Consider the following 24,726-nt stretch of genomic DNA (forward strand, 5'->3'; position numbering starts at 1 on the left):
CTTTGAATGGGGTTTTGAGACAAGTCGTAGCAGAAGTATTCAGATCCCTTGAAAGTGGCAATATATTCTTCTTTTCCTAGGGGGAAAGAGATACATATGTGCGTAAGTAAAGAAATATACTACATAGATCAGCAGACCTTAATAGAAACAAAATTAATCATCCCCCCAAATTAACTCTGTTTAGTTAACATTCATTATAAGAGCCCCATCAAACAGAATCGAATGGTACTGTAGGTGGCAGTATATTTTTTTTAATAAACCTCCTCAGCTATTGGGCCATCAACTGTAATAGCTAAAGCTGACATTCTTGAAAATTCAATTAATTTTTAAGTATCACTGCAAGAGCTCTGATCTGAGAAAGCAGCTCTGTGATATCTCCAGGGCATGAATCAGGTACCATAAATGCATATTGGATGGTTCTACTCTGCTGGCAACAATGGGTTCCAATGTGTTTGCAACATTCTCTCCATCCAACTGAGGCGTTATTTTAATTTTCAGTGAGACATTTATATTCAAAGATCTTCTCAGTGAAGAGACAAATATTTTCATCACTGAGAAACCATAACAAATTATCTGGTAAGGGGAAAGCAAAAAAAAAAAAAAAAGAATTCGGTCTGGGAGTAAATAGATCTCCTACAGAGCATGTGCATTTTTTTTTTTTTCTTTTTGGTTTGTTCTCCCCCTGGATGGAGGGAGCAGTGATAGCGAGCTTAATGGAGCCTGCTGGATTGTTGATTCATTCCCTGATCTCACCAAGCAGATGGTAGGGTTGGCTTTTATGAGACTGGTAAAAATTCCAGCACATCATCATGGGAATAGCATGTAAATGAAGCCTCAACATTTTCTATATATCTGTCTTTACCATATTTACGAGCAACGATGTGGATCCCACAAGATGTCAGACAGATCAACCTGAAATGTGGGTATTTGGAAAGAGTAATCCTCTCCCACTGATTGAGTTTAACCAAAGGAAGAGTATAAGCCAAAAGTTTCCTCAATTTCCTAGGCAATGATGGTATTGTGCCGAGAAAAATGAAACACTATGGTCTAGAATCAGCTTCTGATAAACTATAAACAGAATTTTAAATGATACTGGGGAATCTTAATCTGTTTTACTGGGAATATGGCATCTCCACCATGTCCACAGGAGGGCTCATGCCAAAAAGGGGCTTCCCCTTGGCAAAAGGTTTTTACCTCAGGCCTGTTTCATTTGATTGTGAAATAACTCATGTCCTTGAATCAGAGCTCAAATTGAGGTCTCAGATCACCACTACCAGATGACCTGACTCTGGATGCAGACGGTGCCACAAGTGGCTAGAGGTAGGCAAGACATGGCACGAAGTTAAACAGTGAGCACCTAGAGACTTTCACAAGGGTGTGAGCCCAAGAAAAGTCACTGCCTACCAGTAAGTTATTAGTGACGAATAGTGGTCAAGCCAAATCCATCACATTCTGAGGCAGAATCATAGCAAGGTCAATACAAGCCAAACTAGAGGGCCCTTCCCATTCATACAGTCAAAATATTGGTTGAGTACCTCCCAAGTGTTAAGCCCAGTACTAGCCCTTAGGGATAATGAAGTGGCCAAACCTATTCCATTCCTGTCTCTGAAAGATGACAGTCCAGGTGTCTACTTCCCCGGTCAGTTCAATATGGCAAGTGGCTTGATATTGGGAGTTAGCACAACTAAATATTTCTAAATATATATATATATATGAGGGGGGAAGAAAATAGATCGAAATATGAAATTAGATACTAGCTTGGCTACTTGCTAACTGCACTGGGAAGCAATTATGCATCTTTTCAAATCTCAGTTTCTGAAAATGGTTTGTTATACCAGTCTTTCCAGATAAAATGAGATAATGCATGTACAAATATCTGGCAAAGTTGGTAGGCATTAGGAATGGTAGATGTTTTCCTTCTTGCCTGTCTAATGTAATAAATGTGATAAATAATCTAAAACAAATAGCATATATCAACTTTATTGTGAAATCAAGAATATTATCTTTAAGATCAGAACAAGGACACCTACTATCAACATACTATCCTTGAAGCCCTAAGTAATATAGGAAAATAGGAAAAATATATGAGCATTATAAAGATTATAAGTGACAAAATCATATTAGTAAATATTATTGTGTGAATTAAAAGACCAAAATAATCTTCAGAAAAGTATTGGGTTTAATAAGCTAAAAAGATATTTCAGAAAGACTGCAGGATTCTATGTACTGGGACAGTGTTTTAAACATATATAAATAGATCTATAGATTTGATGACATTCCATTAGAAATCTAAATGAAATTTTAAAATGAATGTGAAAAGCTGATTCCATGAGTTCTTTGGGAAAACAAAGAGCCCCAAATAGCCAAGCTATGCCAGAGAAAGAAGATGAAGGAACTTTCTTGTGTAAAGGTGCCCATTTATTAGAAAATGATGGTAATGAAGATTAATACACTAGGATAAATTTTAAAAAGGAGGATAAAAATAATGAAACTTAAAATAATCCTAAGCCTATATGAAAACAATTTATATCAAGTCAGGCATTGCAGTTAAGTGGGCAGAGTATAGATTTGTCGATAAATGATGCTGGGACAACTGGTTATCTATAAGAATAAAGGAAAATTGGATCTCTACATCATCTATAAAAATCAATTCCTCACGCACCAAGGATATAAATTACTGAGGTAAATCTGTAAAATTTTTGTAAGACAAAGTAAGATACTGAATTATGGAATGATTTATTAAATAGGCATAAAAGGTACTAAAATATCAATACATTCACCCACATTAAAATTGGGAACACCTGTTCATAAATAATATCACAAAGAGAGAAAGAATCTATATAAAAAATTGGAAGAAAATAAGTTTTTAAAGATTTTACTTATCTGAGAGAGAGAGAGAGCACAAATGGAGTGACAGGAAGAGGGAGAAGCAGACTCCCCACTAAGCAGGGAGCCCAATGTGGGGCTTGATCCAGGGACCGTGGGATCATGACCTGAGCCAAAGGGAGATGCTTAACTAGCTGACCCATCCAGGCACCCCCAAAATATTTTTATACCATACTATTTAAGAAGGACTACAATCCAGGGTATGTAAAGCACTTTGATAAATCAATATGAAACAAGATGAACAAAGGGAAAGTAGGCAAAAGAAAAGTATGGGAATTTCACAGAATAAATGAAAAGATGCTCAATCCTATCAGTCTTCTGGGAAAGGCAAAAACCAGATTATGTTCAAATCCCATGTCATAACCCTGAAATTGGCAAAAAATGAAAATAAAAGAGAAAAATTCCAGGTTTGGAAAAGCCATGGATATAAAGTAATTCTTACTTACTGCTGCCAAAAGGGCTAATGAGATGAAAATTGACCAATTGCAATAATAGCATTATATAATCCCATGGGAATTTCTCATATTGTAAAGGTTTCAGTCCTTAGAAAATGGTTGCCATAATCAGTAGGAATAACAGTTACAATTGTTTTCAATTCACTTCTCTCTGCTCATTGTTCTGGTCCTTAGATGATAGGTAGTCACATGAATTCCATTTCATATATGGTGAGTCCACTTATCTGAAGATGATATTTGCAGAATTTTCATCCCCACTGAATACTTAGAATAGGTCTCTAAGCCACAGAGAGTTTTGGAGACTCTTCTCTGGCCTAACCCTTTAATTTACATTATTAAGAAAGTGACCCAAGAAACAGACCTTAACTGTAGAGAACAAACTGAGGAATGTTACAGGGGAGGTGGACGTGGGCATGGGTTAAATGGGTGGTGGGTGTTAAGGAGGGCACTTGTGATAAACACCAGGTGTTGTATGTAAGTGATGAATCACTAAATTCTACATCTGAAGCTAATATTGCACTGTATGTTAACTACCTGTAATTTAAATTCAAATTCGGAGAAAAAAAATTTCAGACGCATTAAGTTTAAATGACTATCAAGTTCAGAAAGTGTGCCAGGAACAGAAGCAGACTAGAACTCAGCCTCTGACTACCTTTATTTTTATTTTTTTAAAGATTTCATTTAGTTATTTGAGAGAGAGAGAGAGTGAAAGAGCACAAGCAGGGGGAGCACGGGAGGGGGAGGGGGAAGCAGGCTCTCTGCCGAGCAGGGAGCCCGATTCAGGACTCGATCCCAGGACCCCAGGCTCATAACCCCAGCTGAAGGCAGACACTTAACCATCTGAGCCACCCAGGCACCCAGCCTCTGACTACCCTCAAATAACTCAATAACAGAATAACAAAGTTTGGGGATGTAAAGAGGTTTGGTTTATTTAAAAGGTTGTAGCATTTTATCCAACTGACCTAATGTCATTTCAAATCAGCATAATTCACGATGCATCTTTTTTTTTTTTTAAAGACTTTATTATTTGACAGAGAGAGATCACAAGTAGGCAGAGAGGCAGGCGGGGGGCGGGGGGGGGGAAGCAGGCTCCCTGACGAACAGAGAGCCTGATGCAGGGCTCCATCCCAGGACCCTGAGATCATGACCCGAGCCGAAGACAGAAGTTTAACCCACTGAGCCACCCAGGCGCCCCTCACAATGCATCTTGACAAAGGATTCCTTTGCCAGATAATGTGGCAAACCCAAAAGGAAAAATAGTAAAAAGAGTTTGCAATTTACTAGATGGCAACCTTTGAAGTTATATGTGTGTTGATGACATTTAACACCATGATGTTTCTATTACTTAAAGATGAAAATATCACTCCTTTTGTATTGTTTAATTAAAAAATTTAGGTAATTCAAATTGCATTAAAGGCAACCACATAAGTCTTGGAAAAATTCAAGGTAGTACATATCATTACCTCTAAAAGCCATAAATGAGACATGAATCTAAATAGGAAAAATATTTTTCCTATGGTTTTTTGTGAAAGAATATGTATTCTATATAAAAATGCATAAATCATTCTATTTTTTACAAGACAAGAGGATTATACTTCCTCCAACTCTTTGTCTTTTGCTGTATAATCTTTGTCATTAAGTTTTGTGCTATGTCATATGCAAGTAAGAAGCAGCATAGTGAGTAATTATTTACACTTTCCTGTTGACCATGTAAAGAATGGGTCTCTTTCCATTTTAAAATACAAGTCCTGGGGCGCCTGGATGGCTCAGTGGGTTAAAGCCTCTGCCTTTGGCTCGGGCCATGATCTCAGGGTCCTGGGATTGAGCACCACATCAGGCTCTTTGCTCAGTGGGGAGCCTGCTTCCCTTCCTCTTTCTCTCTGCCTGCCTCTCTGCCTACTTGTGATCTCTGTCAAATAAATAAAACCTTAAAAAAAAAAAAAAACAAGTCCTGAATATTTTGTGCATTTCCAATATGTGCTAAAACAATAAACATCAAAAAGAAATGAAATACGAACAACATTTTTAACAAAACTAAAATTTATATGGACCCACAAAAGATCCCAAATAGCCAAAGCAATCTCGAGAAAGAAGAACAAAGCTGGAGGTAACACAATCCCAGATTTCAAGATATACTACAAAGCTGTAATAATCAAAACAATATGGTACTGGCAGAAAAGTAGACACAGAGATCAACAGAACAGGATAGAAAGCCCAGAAATGAATTATGCTTATATGATCAATTAATCTATTACAATGGAAGCAAGAATATACAATGGGAAAAAAGTGTCTTCAACAAATGATGATGGGAAAACTGGATGAAACCAGACCACTTTCTTATATCGTACACAAAAATATACTCAAAATGGATTAAAGACTTAAATATAAGACCTGAAACCATGAAAGTCCTAGAAGAAAACCCAGGCAGTAATTTATGAAAGAATGAAAGAGAGAGAGAGAAAGAAACTAGATTTACAGCAATACATACAGCAAGAAATAATTATATCCAGGGTATGTAAAGAACTTATACAAACCAATAAGAAAAAAACTAGACAAATCAGAAAAAAAACAGGCAAACCATAAACTGACTCTCTATGATAACAGGATATCCATACGAAAAGATGTTCAGCTTTGTCTTCAGAGAAATCAACTTAAAACTACAGTAAAATATCAATACATTCCACTATGATGAATAAAATGACAAAGACAAATTATACCAAGTGTTGGTGAAGACATGGAACAACTAGAACTCTCGTATTATTACTGCTGGGAACTACTTTTAAACTGGCAACATCTTTTAAAGCTGGATCTCTGTATACTCTATCTTCCAGTAATTCCACTTGTAAGTATACATCCAACAAAATTTCACACAAAGATGATCAGAATAACATATCGGCACGTTTGTAGCAGGACTGTGCAAAATAACCTCAAGCCGAACACTACCAAAATGTCAATCTATCGAATGGATAATTTGAGTTATAGTTACACAAAGGAACAGTAATGGAAATACATGATCTTCAACTACAAACAAAAATATAGATAAATCTCACAATAATAAGGTTAAGTAAAAGAGAAAAATGCCAGGTGCCTGGGTGGCTCAGTCAGTTGAACATCTGACTCTTGATTTCTGCTCAGATCACGATCTCAGGTTTGTGAGATCCAGCCCCATGTTGGGCTCCACACTGGGCATGGGGCCTGCTTGAGATTCTCTGTTCTTCCCCCCTTGGCCCTCACCACATCTCTCTCTGAAAGAAGGAAGGAAGGAAGGAAAGAGAAAAAAAGATGCCAGGCTTAAAAGAGTATGTCTTATCATTCCCATTATATAAAATTTTTAAAAACAAGCAAAACTAATCTCTACTGTTGGTATTTTGACATGGATTGCATTAAATGAGTAGATTGCTTTGGGTAGTATAGCTATTTTAACAGTATTTGTTCTATTGATCCATGAGCATGGAATGTCTTTCCATTTCTTTGTATCATCTTCAGTTTCTTTTAACAGTGTTTTGTCATTTTCAAAGTAGAGGTCTTTCACCTCTTTGGTTAGGTTTAGACCAAGGTAACATTTCTTTATTTTTTTTTTTTTTTGGTGTAATTGTAAATGGAATTGTTCACTTAATTTCTCTTTCTATTATTTTATTATTGGTGTATAGAAATGCAACATATTTATGTATGTTGATGTATCCTGTAATTTTACTAAAATCAGTTCTAGCGATTTTTTGGTGGAGTCTTTCTGCTGTTCTTATACAGCATCAAGTCATTGGGAAGTAGTGAAATTTTACTTCTTCCTTACTGATCTGGATTTCTTTTATTTCTTTTTGTTGTTTGATTCAGCTACTTCAACAACTATGTTGAATATAAGTGGTGGGAGTGTACATCCCTGCCATGTTCCTGAACTTAGGGGAAAAGCTCTCAGTTTTTTCCCCGTTAAGGATGATATTAGCTCTGAGTTTTCATGGATCTTTATTATGTTGAGGTATATTCCCTCTAACTCTATTTTGTTGAGAATTTTCATCACAAATGGATGTTGAACTTTATCAAATGCTTTTTCTGTGTCAATTGAAATGATCATGTGGTTCTTATCCTTTCTCTTACTGATGTGATGTAACACATTGATTTTGGACCATTCTTGCATCCTGGAACTATATCCCACTTGATTGTGGTAAATAATTTCTTAAAACATATTGTTGAATTAGATTTTCTAGTATTTTATTGAGAATTTTTCTATCTATGTTCATCAGGGATATTGACCTATAGTTCTCTTTTTTAGTGGCGGCTTGTTTTAGTATCAAGGTAATGCTGGCTTTCATAGAATAAATTTTTTGGACTAGTTTGAGAAGAATAGGTATTAACTCTTCTTTAAATGTTTGGTAAAATTTACCCATGAAGCCATCTGGTCCTGGACTTTGGTTTGTTGGGGGTTTGATTACTGATTCAATTGTGTTACTAGTAATTGGTCTGTTCAGATTTTCTATTTCCTCCTGTTTCAGTTTTGGTACTTCATATGTTTCTAGGAATTTATCCATTTCTTCTGGGTTGTCTAATTTGTTGGCATGTAGTATTGTCTTGTAATCCTTTGTTTTTCTGTGGTGTATGCTGTTATTTCTCCTCTCTCACTTGTGATTTTATTTGAATTCTTTCACTTTTTTTCTTGATAAGTGTGGCTAAGGTTTATCAATTTTTTTTAAAGATTTTATTTATTTATTTGACAGAGATCACAAGCAGGCAGAGAAGCAGGCGGAGAGAGAGAGAGGGAAGCAGGCTCCCCACTGAGCAGAGAGCCCAATGCGGGGCTCGATCCCAGGACCCTGAGATCATGACCTGAGCCGAAGGCAGAGGCTTTAACCAACTGAGCCACCCAGGTGCCCCTAAGGTTTATTAATTTTAATGATTTTTTCAAAGAACCTGCTCTTGGTTTCTTTGATCTGTTCTATCATTTGAAAATTTCTATATCATTTATTTCTGTTCTAATATTTATTATTTCTTTCCTTCTGCTGGTTTTAGGTTTTGTTTGTTGTTCTTTTTCTAGTTCCTTTAAGTGTAAGGTAAGACTGCTTGAGGTTTTTCTTTTGCTTCTTGAGGTAGCTTCTATTGCTATAAACTTCCCTCTTAAAACTGCTTTTGCTGCAACCCAAAGTTTTTGGACTATTGTGGTTTCATTTTCATGTTTCCATGTAATTTTAAATTTCTTCTTTGATGTTGTGGTTGACGGATTCATTGTTTAGTAGCATATTATATGTAACCTTCATGTATTTGTGGTCTTTCCAAATTTTTTTCTTATGGTTAACTTCTAGTTTATAGTATTGTAGTCAGAAAAGATGCATGGTATGAGTATGATCTTCTTGAATTTGTTGAGGTTTGTTTTGTGGGCTAACATATGATTTATTCTGGAAAATGTTCCATGTGCACTTGAAAAGAATGTGTATTCTGGTGTTTAGGATGGAATGTTCTAAATATATCTGTTAAATCCATCTGTTCCAGTGTCTCATTTAGAACAATTGTTTCCTTGTTGATGTTCTGGATAGATGATCTGTCCATTGATGTAAGTGGTATGTTAAAGTTCCCTACTATTATAGTATTATTACTGATTAGTTCCTTTGTGCTTGTTATTAACTGTTTTATGTATTTGGATACTCCTATGTTGGGTGCATAAATATTTAAAATTGTTATATTTTCTTGATGGATTGTCCCCTTTATTATTATGTAGTATCCTTCCTTGTCTGTTACAGTCTTTGTTTTAAAGACTGTTTTGTCCAATATAAGTACTGCTACTCCGGCTTTCTTTTGATACCATTTGCATGGTAGATATTTCACCATCATCTTCTCACTTTCAGTCTGCAGGTATCTTTCAGTATAAAATGAGTCTCTTGTAGGAACATATACATGGGTCTTTTCTTTTCTTTTTTTTTTTAATCCATTCTCTTACCCTGTGTCTTTCAATTGGAATATTTAGTCTGCTTAATAATGTTCTGTTTTTGATCTGGGTTTTTGTTACGGGTGTGCTCAGACTGCAAAAATCACACAGCTGTATACTTACAATATGTGCATTTCCCAGTACTTCTGCTATATTTCAATAAAATAATTTAAATAATATAATTTAAATAATATGGATAATTGAGAAAAAACTCATCTGACATAGTACTATTGTCCCAGTTAATAGGGTGATATAAGCAAGACAATATTCCTATCAGTGCTACTTTTATTACTGAAAACTAAAATAGTAGCAATAGTAATAATATCAAATATGTCTCAAAAATAAACTTCTCAATGCGTATTAATATCCCTTAATGCTATTTGCTCTTTAGAGCAACCTCCCAACATTTAGAAAGAAATATATAGGCTGCATAGATACAATCATAATTGTTTGAAGGACCATACTCTAAAGGTGTTAATTGATGGGTCAATGCCAAGATGAAGGAAGTTTTATAACCACAGAGATGTTTTGATAATAGACAATTTAAAAAATAAACTTAAAAAATTGGAACATTTTTCTAAAATTATATATCAATTTGTTTTACTGTTGCTATACAATTGCAGGGAGAGATTGAATAGGATGTCATTGGATTGTAGTCCTATTCAGGTTTCATACCTTCAATAATTTAGATAAAAACACATTTTTTGCTCATCTAATTTTCTGAGGGAAAGTACAATGGAAAATTTGGAATTCTACAAATTTTTGCTATGCTGACAGGATGAGCTGACCCTGACAACGTTAAATTTAATGGGAATAAGCCTGAGTCCTATTTTCTGGTCCCAAACCATCCAAGTGAACAAATAATAGAGGTGATATGACTTTCCAGACACAACAGATAAAACCAAATAAAGCAAAATCTTTGAAGGATTTAGAACATGAATCTACTGTATGATAGAGACACTCAAAAAAGTCTATGTAAGCATGGATTATATTCATGCAAGTGCTTAGAGGAGGGATGGCATGATCTTGTAGTTTAGTGCTGGTCCACTCACACCTATTATACTCCTACTTGGTCAAACTAGAATGTGTTTCAGTATATTCTGGAATGATGAAAGGCTCCTAGATTATATAAGAAAATACTGAAAGGTCTCTTAAAGAGAAAAAAAAAGAGGGGATATATGACAGCATCTTCAAATATCAGAAAGAATGTCCCTTAGAAGAGTTAACTCCATTTTGTGTGGAATCAGGGTGTAAATAGAATCAAAGCATAAAAGCTATGGGATAATTTATGTCAATATAATGAAGACTTTTAAGAGAATTATCCATAGGTAAAACATTTCATGATAGTAAACCAATTTTTCATCACAAAAAGGACTTAAACATAACAACCACTTAATTGGGTATGACATAAGCTTTTCAATCTTTGAAGGTTAAACTGTACAAATGGATCGATTTCAACACCAAGAATTTCTACTTTATAGACAGGAATGTTAGACAAAGAGAGTTGAAATGACTTCCAAGTTCACAGAGAAATTGATTCTCAGGATAGAGCCCCTTCACACAGCCTATGCATGGGGCAAAAATCTCATTAATTTGGCCCTATGTTTCCACATCAAGTTTGATGAGCTTTTCTACTAAGTGAAGGACCTGGAAGGGAATAACCCTACCTCTTAAGGACAAAGATGCATTTGGGCAGAGAGAAGTCACCCTGACCCCACTTAGATGAGGCTTTTTATGCATGCCAAAACATTTCCTACATTATTGTTCTTGGTTGTCTTGCTTTTCATACACACAATCTCTGATAACACATGTTTTTAAGGTTTTACTCTATTTACATGATTCTAAGATTGTGTTCAACACAAACTAGAAACTAAAGTTAACATGTGAAAAAAAAAAAAAAAACAATGAACAGAAACAGACATTTGAGTGAGAGACTTGTTTCATTTGTTTTATTGCTCTCCAAGTCAAATACACAAGAATATTGTGCTAAAAACATCCTTGACTAAACAAAGGTATGTACTAGAAGTTTACATGATTAAATTAAATCATAAGCCTGACTGACTTTAAAGACAAAGCAAGTTTAGAAAAACAGAAAAAGGAAAGTCTAATTATTGAAAAACCACATCAGGTTAAATCTTATCCCTAAGAAGCATTTCCCTAAGAATCATTTTATTTGCCACAATCCTGTTATTTAAAAATTAAAACAACCAGTTGATCACTATAAGTAAAAATAGCATGACTTTATTTTGTTTATTTTGATTATTTTTTTAGAGAGAGAGAGAGAGAGAGTGCATTCATGGGCAAACTGGTGGGGGAGGGGCAGAGGGAGAGAGAGAATCTTAAGCTGGTTCCATGCCTAGCGTGGAGCCCAATGGGGCTTGATCTCACAACCCTTATAGCATGATCCTGACATCATGACCGTGAGATCATGACCTGAGCCAAAATCAAGAGTCAGATACTTAACCATTGAGCTAGCTGGGTGCCCCAAGCATTACTTTAAAGGGAAAATAGTTTCCTTACATTTTTCTACCTGATTCAATGTTGTAAATCATTCCAAAATTCTCAAACATGATTCAATCTATGTAAATTCTGAGGCCAACTTCCATTATTTGCAGCAAGAAATCAAGCTTCATAAAATACTCATCACTCAAGATTTTATTCACTTTAGGTACACTTCAAAGCAACCAATCCCGAAACAAGTTGTTAAACATCTATCAGGTAACTCTCCAAAAAAGAGACACAGCCTTAATGATGATATACTTGAGGTGATTAAATATGAAAGATAAAGAAGACCTAGATATTATTCAGCACAAGACCTTTATTTATTAGATGAAGGGAGTGAGGGCCCAACAGATAAAATTATAGTCACATAATTAATTGGTGCAGAATCAAAATATAACTCTTGCCTCTTAAATCCAATCTCATGGTCTTCCTCATTTCCCAGAAATTTCCATGAAATGAGTCTCTTATTAAGAACCAAAAATTAAATACAGCTTAAACTTGAACACATTTTTCTAAAAGAAAATAGGACACTGTCCAAAACTCTAGTACAATTTTCCAATCCTATTGTGAAACTGATTTGAATTTGCTTAAATAACGGCAGGTTCTGGGAACCAAAAGCCACTCTATGCCTGTCTGGGCTGATGACCAATCAGTTCTGCATGGGTCGTATGATACACGGCGACAGTAATAAACAGATACTCCGGCATTCACCAGGTGTGCAATATTGCAATTTCGGGGCCTGTCTTAGGCTCAACTTGCAACAACTGAATCTATGACAACTGGATTCTAGCATATTTTAACCTGGACAGAATCAGTAATACAATCAAAATAAAAACATAGCTTGGCGATTATAGACTTGACAAAGAATCTCTACATGAACTTATGATTTCTTTAGATGCCAATTAATGATTACCTCATAAAGAAGTAAATTATATATTTAATTATAGGAACACAATTGTATTTGCAGCAAATTTACAGATATTCTACATTTGTAGATAATCCTCATTTATAAAATGGATATGGAGTAAATAATTTGAAGTATGAAATCATTTTATTACCAACATAGTCAATATATAGTGAACAGCTCGTCTATATAACCATGCTCCAAAGAGTGGCCAATTTAAAACATGATACTTTCTCACTAGAATCAGAGTGTGCCTGCCTCTAACTCTAAAAATCTATATTTTGGGATATCCACATATTTTGGTCATGTGGCAAACTGCTCCACATTATAAAATATGATTTTTTTTTAATCTGACAGAAATTGTGGAATTGTGGAAGGCAAGAGCAGAGGAGGGAGAACTTTATAAAGAAGAGCAAAGTGTTGGTTAAAGTGGAAATGCCTAAAAAAATATGATCTCAACACCTGCTACCCAAAGTGTGACCTAAGGGACAGTATCAGGCATCACTTGGAGCTTGTAAGGAGTGTTAATCTCAGGACCACTCCTCAGTCTACGGATGCAGAATTTGTATTTTAATGAGATCCCCCAGGTGATCCCAGTGAACATTAAAGCCTAAGTCCTATTGTGAGAACCAATTCTAGATTACTGTGCTTTAGAGTATCTTTTAGGGATTGTAAGAGGGGTGTGTGTGTGTGTGGGGGGGGGGGGGGGTGTGTCTGTCATGTCTGAGTTAAGTATTAAAGACAAAATATTTTGATATCATCACACTTCTCTTAAAGGATAAACATCCAGATCAGTGACTTTGCATCTTTTGGATAGAAAACCAAAGACTGGGGGGAAAAAAACGAATCAGAGAGATCTGATTAGTGTGTATATGTGTCAAATATCTATTTAATATGCATCCCAGCAGAGTCTGGTTGTTAAATCATTGGAGGTAATCTCTGAATTCTTATTCTCAACGTATTTCACCTTTAGGCAATAATACAATAGGATCCTCTGTAGGTTTGGGAACTTAGAACTACTCTTCTGAATAAATCTGAGGGGTATATATCTCCTGGTACAGTCTAGTAAGTCATCTTTATTAGTGGATATACTTAATGAGGTTCATGCAACTGCATTTATGTCTCTCTAGAAAGATCTTGGTTCATCCACTGCTGAAACTGAAAACAAACAAAAATCATTCATTCTAGATGTGATCCAACTCAATGAAAATGAATGGGCCTGTGCTGTCACATTTCTACTTTTTGCAGCTGAGTGAACTTAGAACATGTTAAAGTCAACAATATCCATCAATCAGGGAAATTTGTACTACTAAATATGGCCTACTATATTTAAAACCAGAATGACAATTCCTTAAAAGAAAACACTAACTGTGCCTTATCTTGGCATCCCCACTGTCTTAAGTAGAGATGGGAGTAAATAAACATGTGGTAAGTGTAATGAGGAATGAAGCTGGGATGAGAAGGGATGTACTTACGTAACTCTGCTTCTGAGGAGGGTTGGCTAAGGTTTTTGATTTGTTTTACTTTATTGTGTATGTGTGTATTTTAAGATAAACTGCTAACTTGTTATAAAATTAATTCAAAGTAGTTAGTCAGCATACACTAAGATCAGTACAAACCAGAAACACTTGGATTGCAGGGTAGCATTCTTTATGTAAGGGGGAAGGGAAGGGATACCAGTAACTCACGGCATGTCTTTGATCTTAAGACAATAATACTGAACCCAAAAGTCACACACGTAAAGTGTCTGGTGCTGCAAATGGAATCAATAGGGAGATGATTATCTATTCAGGCATCATTCATTTCATAATTACATATATGGGGCCCACAATTTGGAGGCACTATTCCAAGTATAAGAAATACATCAGGATTTCCAGGGTTTCCACTTTCATCTAATGAGGGAGGAAGAGATAAACCCTGAACAAGTGACACTGAACACACAAGAGACCCCAGTGAGAGCAAGATGGCAGGGTGACCGATGTACGTGGCCAGGGGAGCTCTCTCAGCAGATGACACTGAAGCTAAGACCTGAGTGCTGAGAAGCCCCTCGGGGGGATCTGGGCAAAGAATATTCCAAGCACAAAAAACTCAAAAGGGCAACTTCCTGAAATGAGGGGGAAAAAACAAAAAAAGAGCTAGGTTTATTTCAGAAATGGAGAAAAATTCAGTGAGCGCTGAGCATAGTGAAACAAGGGGCGACGTGGAATGAGGTGGGATTTGGGGCTAGGTCATGTAGGGCATTCTTGATCTTTGTCAAACTTTCAGATTTTATTCCATGTACAATGGGAAACCACTGGAGTAGTGTAGTCTGAGGAGTGGTATGATCTGATATATATGTTCTAAAAAAGATATGTCTGGCTTCTGTATGGAGATTGGACCACGGGTGTAGATGGAAGTGGTAGTAATGAGACCAACATTTATGATGTTTTGGACTATAGGGACATGGGCTATGGAATCATACTCACTGGGGTTTGAATTCCACTCTCACACTGTGAGTACTTGGATAAATAACTGATCACCTTAAAATCTCAGTTCTCTTATCAGTAAATGGAAGCAATAAAATGTTTTCTCATCAGTAAATGGAGGACCTATCTGACACGGTAATTGTGAGGATTAAAAAATATAATGTATGTGTAATGAGTTTATTAAAGAGTCGCAACCTACGGCATACATAAACATGAAAGAGAGTATTTACGTATTTATGCAAAAAGTCACTTTTTTTCTCCATCTCTTATTATCTTGGCCAGAATCACTGAATTTCTGGTCACTATTGGTTATCAAAAATTCTGGCTAATTTATAATTTTAACCAAAGAGTTGATGTAAATTTCAACCCTCTTCTCATAGTTGAGGGAGAAGGGAGGAGGGATGTGGTATGGTGCTCGGCATCTTCTTATCTTCTGCCTTAAGACTTTGTCCTTCTTGGGGTACCTGGGTGGCTCAGTGGATTAAGCCTCTGCCTTCATCTCAGGTCATGATCTCAGGGTCCTGGGATTGAGCCCCACATCGGAATCTCTGCTCAGCAGGGAGCCAGCTTCCCCCTCTCTCTGCCTGCCTCTCTGCCTACTTGTGATCTCTGTCTGTCAAATAAATAAATAAAATCTTAAAAAAAAAAAGACTTTGTCCTTCTTGCATTTTCTAAGTATTAAGAGAGGCGGAGAGAGAGAGAGAGAGCGAGCGAGCTAGGGAGAGAGCATGAACAAGAGAAGGAGAGGGAGGGAGAAAAGGGGGAAGAAGAGAGAGACAGAGACAGAGACAAAGACAAAGCTAGAGCTAGAGCTAGAGATCAGTCCTCTGGCAGCAAGTGCCCTTCTTGTGAGTAATCCTGGCCAGATGGCTCAAGCCCCAGCCTACATGGAGTGTCTGTTTGAGCCACATAATCTTAGGTATCCTGGCTACACCAAATGCTGAGAGCATAGGCTATACTCTCTTTGTGAACCCCTTCTACCTTGCCAGTTCCCTTCTTCCCTCCTCAGAAAGGCACAGGGCAGATCAGCAAGTTTGAAGCATACACTGCCATGCATCAGGAATGTAGAATACTAACCTTCCCTTTTTTGCATAATCAGGTTCTACACATGATTCTATAGTAGTCTGTTCCCCCAATTAGGCTGGACAAAGGGAGCACACTTCTCCTTGAACAGTACATTTTCAGAGTACTTATGACCTAGTGACTCTTTTTTCACCTATCTGCTCCATCCCTTAATGCTTAGGTGGACAGGTAAGGTGGGAGGTGGACAGTGTGTTAGGAGTGGTGAGAGGGTCAGTTTTTCTGTGTCGTAGTAAATGCTGAGGGAGACAACTGGCCAGTGTTTAGAGGTTCACTTTACAGTGGAGATTTTTATATATATATATATTTTTGTCTCAGGGGGCTCTAGTCAATAATTCTATGAGGAAGATATCTCTTGAACATGCAATTGCGTACACAGTCATACCTGGCATACGGTGGGGAATCATTTGTTAATTATTATTAACATTATTATTAAAGTAACTACAACAGGGGCACCTAGGTTGCTCAGTCAGTTAAACATTTGACTCTTGGTTTCAGCTCAGGTCATGATCTCAGGGTCATGAGATGGAGCCCTCATCAGGTTCCCAGCTCAGCTCAGCATCTGCTTGTCTCTCTCCCTCTGCTCCTTTCCCCCACCTCTCTCTCTCATAAATAAAAATAAAATCTTAAAAAAATAAAGTAACTACTACATTTTAAAAGACTGGTTGTTAAAAAAATTAGCTGTTTAACAGTTCTTTTATTAACCAGAGTATCATTATGCCTCACAATCTAATTCCAGGAAAATTTTTGTTAGTTAAGGTTCATGGAATAAGAAAGAGATGGAAATAATACAAATGGGGTAAAGGAAGAAAAAAATGTCTCTGTTGATGGCTTACCCTTTTAATCAGGTTTGTACATAGATGACTTGCAAAATGATCTCATGTGATATTTGTGGTTTTTAGTTATTTTTATTTTTCATTCTCTCAGGGAAGCACATTGGGGTAAGAATCAGGAAACCTGGTACACTGGTTTCCACTTGGCCACTTTTCAGCTGTCTTTCCCTGGCCTCCTCCTTAGCCTCCACACAACTCATTTTCCTTCCTGGCAAAGTCACAGAGCTGGACTAAGTGCTCTCCAGTGTTTCTCTCAATTCTAAAATCCTGTGTTTCTGTAACATTCTTGATTTATTGAGTCACTGTTTCAATGATTCATTCAATAAACATTTACTGAGCCCCAACTCTGTGCCAAACTCTATTGCTTTCCTGCTGTCAAAATCAGGCAACATGCTAGATAGAGTTAAAGTGTCTTTAAAGCTTTTTGATGGCTGCTGCTTTTAAAAGGAACTTTCTATAGCAACCTCGGTCTCTTTAGGCTCCTAGAGCTAGTTGTCTTCTTATTCTGTAAGGACTAAAAAATTTAGAAAAACAAAGGGTCATGGGAAGGTGTTCTATTCACACTATCAGAAATACACTTTCTATTCTGATCACTTTTCTTCCTTAGCTCAGAAAAGAACACCTTCAACAGATTTTCTAGTTCTATGTAAGCTGGGGTGTTAAAAGAATGTGTTTGATAATTCCCCCCAAAGTTTAAGGTACTTTTCCATATGAGTTCAATCCCTGGAAAAATAAAATATTTTAAGAGAAAGTTTATATGACTTACTACAAGTTTATATGAATTAATTTAGGAGTATGCATACTTCTTGAAGAAAAGTATTGAAGAATTAATAATAACTAGTGTTAATATTTTTTTTTTATGGATAGAGCCCTTAATTTGGAGTTAGGAGCCCTGGGTTCAGTTCCCCATTTTGTGGTCAGAGCTACATAAACCTGGGTAAGTAAATGTAACTGAGTATGAGTTTTCTTCAGTAGAATGACTGTAGTCATGCTATCACACCACAGTTTCAGATTTCTTAAAAATGAGGATTTGTAATATAATGATTACAGAATTAATATTATTAACTATATACTGATTCTTCCATAAACTCTCCTCATCCCATCTATCATATCTGTGTTGAAAGCACCGTAAATCTACACTGTTTAGTTCAACACTTCTCACCCCAGGTTCTTCACCTGATTTGAATACTATTTTCTCAATTCTCACAACGATGCTATAAAACTAGCGTCTTTCTAGATATATAGGAGAGACGTTAGTTCATTAAGTACGATGAATTTCTTAGGACTTTATTCTCTTCCCAACACCAGCAGAGTTCTAGCCTAAATGCAAACACACAGAATTTAGTGGAGAGATTTTGGAAGTAGCTCACAGAATAAAGGATTCATTGAACCACAAAGTTTTGGAAAAGGAGCATAGGGAAGATACAAGCTCCTCACAGCACAGTTCCTGGGATTGTATCAGAGATATAACTCAACAACAGTGAACCTCAGACTCAAAGTAACTCCTTTCAAATTCTAAACTCTCCAAAGGGGATTAACTGTGATTAGTTCAGCTTGTGTTGGTCAGAAGTCTTTGCTCCACATCAGACTTATGATCAGAGGGGAGGAATGGCCAGGTTATAAAACATGGACATTGTGAGAAGACTCATCCATTAGCACCTGACATTATCAACCAGTTGGTATTGTAACCTAATATTAAAAGAGCACCCTTCCAGAGTGGGAGACACAGGCTTCCAGCTATGAAATGAATGAATCACTGGCAGTGAGGGTATAGTGAATACTATATTCACTATGAGGGCATAGTGAATACAGTTAATAGAAGTATAACTGTTATATGGTGACAGATGGTAGCTACACTTATGGTGAGCATAACATAATGTATAAAGAAATTGAATCACTAAATTATACACCTGAAATGAAGGTAACATTATTTGTAAACTATACACTTTAGTTAAAAGAAAAGAATGTCCTTCTTAGGAGGTGAATAATTATTACAATTTCCTTTTTCATTTTACCTTCCATATAAACTTAGGTCTTCAAGTCCAATGTTAACAAAAAAAAAAAAAAAGTGGACATTGGCTGATTTGTGACTAAATTTATTTGCACTCTGAAACTTCATCAGAAATCTCAGTGAATCACAGAATTGTAAACTTTAGAGAAGCCTGGATGACTCAGTTGGTTAAGTACCCAACTCTCGATTTCAGCTCAAGTCATGATCTCAGGTTTGTGAGATCAAGCCCCGCATCAGGCTCTGCACTGGGTTTGTAGCCTGCTGAAGATTCTCTCTTTCCCTCTCCCTCTGCCCCTCTTCTCTCTCTTACTCTCTCTGTCCCCCTTTCCAAACTCTATCCCCTCAAAAAAAAAAAGTTATAAACTTTGGAGTTGAAAGAGGGAGACCTATAAAGGTTATGAGATTTTCTCTAGCTAGGGATAGTCAAAGTTGGGATGAGAAGCTGGGTTTCTACACCAGTTGATCCCAAACAGGGCTGGCCATCAGACCCATCTGGGAAAACTTTTAAAAAAGCATAGTTCTTTTTTTTTTTTTAAAGATTTTATTTATTTATTTGAGAGAGAGAAAGAGAGAGCCCTTGCAGGGGGGAAGGGCAGAGGGAGAGATAGAGAGAGAAGCAGACTTAGGAGCCTGATGCAGACTTGTTCCCAGGACCCCAGATCATGACCAGAGTCAAAGGCAGATGCTTAACTGACTGAGCCACCCATGGGAAGAAAAGCATATTTCTTGCACCCATCCCCATAAGTCTTACTTTGATAGGACTGGATTGGTGTTCCTTAACACTTTATTAGGATTTACTTTCTAGTTACTTCCAGTATATAATGTAACTTGAAACTCAGTATTTTTTTGTAAAGCTCTGGGCCTCCCTTGCCTCCCTAGCTTCTGATTTCCCAACAAACAGTGAGCACAAACTGTGAGACAAAATACAAATGAAACAACCAAAAATCAAAGCACATTCTCAATTTTAGTACAAAAGTAATTTGGTAAGAGAACATTCTGGCCAGACTGAATAATATCACCTCTTGAAACCATAGTTATAATTCACAATGCATCTATTCAGTTCTTACAGTGACCATTCTCTGATCTCAAGGATGGGACACATTTCCACATTCACAGGCTGTAAATGCCTTTTTCCTGCCTTTTCTACTAGTTAGTGAATAAAATACCCTGTTAGAACAAGTCTTTTCTTTCTAAACTTTATTTGCCTTGATACTATACAACAAGAATATGTGGTGTATTTTATGTCTCATGCTTGAAGTAAGTTGCCTCTACCTCCATTTCCCATACTGCATGACTTTCCCATGAACAATTTATAAAGCTATAAAATTTAAAGAGATCTTCTAATTCAAGGTCTTTCAAAAATTTCTTCCCAAGTACAGGATTCACATATAATATACCAACTTTGCTACCTGCAAAGTACTCTTCTGTGTTTTATAGAAATAAGAATTGCTCTAAATTGATTTCATAATCTAATAATGGTTCACCATTTGCCTTTGAAAAACACTGATTTCATTCAGCCTCTGCATTTTACAAACAGAAAAACTAAGTAAGGCCCAAAGAACTTAAAAGACTTGGCAAAAACTGTTTAGCTTCCTACTAGAATTTGGATCCCTGGACTGAATCCTGAGTTCCTTCTACTACATTCTGTGGCATTTCTAAAGCTATTTTGGATAGGTTTGAATGGACACCTTCACAGTTTCAGAGAAAAGAAAATTCATTTTGAGAATATAGGCCAGTCTGTTTTGTTTTTTTTTTTCCACACCGTGACATACAATCCTAATTTAATCGCTTTCTTAGATACCTAGTTTTTATAACTCCTAGAGAAAATACACAAAATTAAAGTTTCATAGCTTTCATATCACTAAACAATATTATTATTTTTCTTAGCTTACAATTTAAAAGTGAAGTAATTATCTTAACTACTTCATCATATTTGCACTATGTTAAGCTTGTCAACACCAACCTTTGAAGTTTGCAGTCTCTTTTGATAATATATAGTATTATAATGAAAGCTTTGACTCAAATGTTCAGGTACACCTATTTAAAAATGGACAGTGCATTTTATTTTAAATTGGTAGTATCGCCCATGATGTGGAAAAAAATGTCTGTATTACCTTACAATAAAAAACCCATAAATTGGATATATATAAGCATATTGACAAGAAGCTAATTACTGGCTCATGAGGTATATCAGGCTGAAGTGATATAATAAAATGTTTAATAATCATAGTGGTCCTCAACTTGGCATTACGATAAAATCACCTTAAAGAGCCTTGAAAAATATTGGGTTCCTGGGTCCCTGTTCCCAACCTCAAAACTCATTTAACTGGTTTGGTGTGTGGGTATAGGCATAGGGATTTTCAGAAATTTTCTAGGTGATTCTAATGTGCAGATATGGTACAGAAACAAGGGCTAAGAGAAATAGGACCTAGGCATTTAATAATGGGCAATAATAGTGTCTCTGTAACTCTTCTAATTTAGTTATAATATCTGCCAAAGTCTTGCGGCTCTTTAAGCTATAATTTACACTTTAGTTGTGACCATCTGTATACAGTATTGCTGTACATTTGCATATTGCTTAAGTAATTAATAATAAGTAGTCAGCATATTTTAGCTTATAAAGTGGGAACACAATAGCATTTCCTCTCTCCCCTTCAAGAACATTATCAGATTGACCTTTGGAAGCATCTGATTTAAAGTCCATTTTCTTTTAAGGGCCAATACCACATGAATAAATACTCTACACATTCAGGTAGTATGGGAAACTAAAACCTATGCTGATATTGTGAAATTGCGTATCTTCCTGAAGGAAACATCACTTAAGAAGCATTGTAGAATTGTATCTTGCTACCAACTCAATCACATTTGCCCCAAAATATTAAAAAATTTTGGCTGAATTCAGTTGTTTTCAGTTTTTTTAAAGTTAAAAATGCAGCCAAATTCCAGAACTCTCATTATGAAAATATGTAAGATTTAAGTGTTTCTGGCAAAACCTACCACAAGCATTGAAAGAAGGCAGATGTTCCAAATCCTTAGAAGCCTGTCCTGAATCATGCTCTTTATCTGCTGGTCAGAATAAAACCTGAAGCCAGTGAAGAGAATATGGAAGCTAAATATCTCACTAGGGACGTTAAAAACAAGGACAGTCTACTCTAAAGAGAAAGGCATGGAAGGGAGTCCTGGGATAAAACAGAGAAAGAAAGATGCAGAATGAATGCTGTCCCTGAAATAGCTAACGAGAGGCGCCGACACCTATCCAGCAGCAAGCTCTCCTTCACAGGCCCATCTCTGTCTAACAAGTTGACACATCTATACACCACAAGCTGAAATCTTAAGTGTGTAAGTTCCTCTTTCTTCTTCTAATAGACAAATGCACAAAGGACTGGTTTTTGCTTCCCTTGCTGCTGCGCCTTAATGAACAGTCAGCTCAGGATTTTCACCAAGTCAAATGCTGACTAAAAGCCTCCTCACGAAAGCCTTTAATAAATTTCGGCTTGTGTTTCCTTCACATGTATTTCAATTTGAAGACAAATTCCCCCTTTTCTCTCATTTGCAGTTGCTTGTTTGGTTAATTAAAAGGCATGCTACTTGAATGCAGAAAGGAAACAAAATGGAAGACTGGGCAGATGGGTCAAGATGGAATGTCCCTGGCTCAGGCATGCCTGTGATTCTCTTCACTGAAACAAATCCTTTATTCTTCTTCTAGCTAAGATTCAGCGAATGCACAGAAGCAGTCCTTCAGTGTTTCCTACTTCAGGTCAAAGTCCTTTTTATACTTGGCGTGCAACCTAGTTGCATCAGAATTCAGTACAAAATGGAAAGTTTTAAGCGTCCAAGCAATTCAAGCGCATTCTGTGGTCCTCTCATCCTGTGGGCTGCCTTAGCAGATCTGAGGAATCTCTTAGGGCAAAGTGGTTTGAAAGCTTTGAGGTTTTCTTGGCGACTGGGAAGAATAATTTGACTTCACTTGGAATAAGATCATATTCAGCAGAAAAGATCTGCTGTGCTCAAGGTCATGGACCTTCGTTCTGTGGATATTCAGTTATTCAGCAGAATAGCCACTCTGAGCTTTTAAAGTGCTTTTGGATACTGCTGCAGGTGTTTCCTGTGGAGACGTCCCTCCCTGACAGCTACTGCGAGTCCCTACATGTGCATGTTCCCTTCTGGATGCTGTCTGTTCTCTCCGAAAACCCTATTCCCTCTACATCAGCACCCCCCCCATATATATATATGCAATCCAAAAGATTTTCAAAGAAATGCTGTCATGAATCAAGATCTGTATATACATATATATAAATGGCTAAATAGTTAAAAAACTTCAAGGTGAGGGGTTGTTTTTTTTTAAACTGATGCATTTCAGAGCCTTACATCTTAAGCATCATTTTAGAATGTGTTTTTTGAAAATAAGCCAGGGAAGCACTAAGGAATTAATGAAATCATTAATTAAAGGAACATATTAAAGACCTATTCTGTGAGAGGCACTACGTTAGTTACTGTGAAGAAAACAATGATGGATGAGAGTTCTACTTTATAAGACATTCACAATGCAAAGAAGATACAAGGCATATAGAAAGCAATGGAAATTCCAAAGAAGAGGTTACTTTCAAAGTGTTGAGATACATTTCATAAAGAAGGTAAAACTTGGTTGGATAACATCTTGAAGGATGACTGATTTGAAATGTAGGTAATTTGGGGAAAAGGCACCACGGCAAGTGAAGAAATGAAGACGAGTGAAGGTTTTGAGCTGAGAAATCAAACAATTAATAAAATTTGACTGGAACTAAGGAGGCATGACAAACGAAATGAGAAAGTTTGGCTCAGGCTGAAGTGTAAAAGTCCTCTATAGAGGGAGGAGACGTTTCTAACATTTTGATCAGGAATATCCATCTAAGAGGGGATGGTGAATTACTGATTGGTGTGAATTTAGGGACACCAACTGCATCTCCAATTTTTGTTATGATTATCATAGTTTTGAATGATGCAGTCCACCTAAATGAAGATAACAACTGCAATGTAAAAATAAGAAGAGTTAACATTTAGAAATTACTATTCAGGTTTAGTTTGTGGCAAGGAGGGCAGGCAGAACAGATGGATTGCCCATCACTAGATGTTTTAATTCTCATTTCCTATCAAATAGACAAACGTTTGTGAGGAAAAAGCCGTCATGTAAAGAAGCTTTACTTAACACTATGTGCCAGGGAGAATATTGGTCTAATGATCCAAGGAAGTGAGGCATAGTTATATTCTGTTTAACTGTGAAATATAGTTTAGTGAGTTGTGTTAAACATGACTAAAGACTATTAGGAAGAGCCTTTAGATTCTTTAAAACTAAGATAGTGACCATGTAAGCAATAACACTGCAAGGTACTCTTTAAAGAATATCCTATGTGGATGTTAACTTTCTTATAGAACAAATTTAAATGCAAATGATTATAGTGCCTGAATACATTTTCCTTTCTAAAATTTATTTCTTTATTTATGGGTTTTATTTTTTAATTTATTTTTTAAAATTGAAATTCTATTAACAAACATAGTGTATTATTAGTTTCAGAGGTAGAGTTAAGTGATTCATCAGTCATATGTACGTGCTTATTATATCACATGCCCTATTTAATGTCCACCACCCAGTTACCCCAACCCTTCACCACCTCCAGCAACCCTCAGTTTGTTTCCTGTGAT

The 24,726-nt window shown here is 36.4% G+C and overlaps 1 protein-coding gene across 33 annotated transcripts in view; it reads right to left on the reverse strand.

Annotated features, from left to right (window-relative positions):
* The window catches only part of NRXN1 (neurexin 1), a gene marked incomplete at its 5' end in the record, with an annotated part of 1,159,071 nt that overhangs the window by 720,626 nt on the left and 413,719 nt on the right, over nucleotides 1-24,726 (reverse strand). For all 33 annotated transcript variants that reach the window (XM_080814815.1, XM_080814809.1, XM_080814838.1 and 30 more), the window contains one exon: nucleotides 1-76. This exon is cut by the window's left edge and continues 226 nt beyond it. In XM_080814815.1, coding sequence (XP_080670941.1) covers nucleotides 1-76 — 76 coding nt within the window. The remainder of the gene's footprint in view (nucleotides 77-24,726) is intronic.

Source organism: Martes martes (assembly GCF_963455335.1).
Source record: "Martes martes genome assembly, chromosome: 9".
Classification (NCBI taxonomy): domain Eukaryota; kingdom Metazoa; phylum Chordata; class Mammalia; order Carnivora; family Mustelidae; genus Martes; species Martes martes.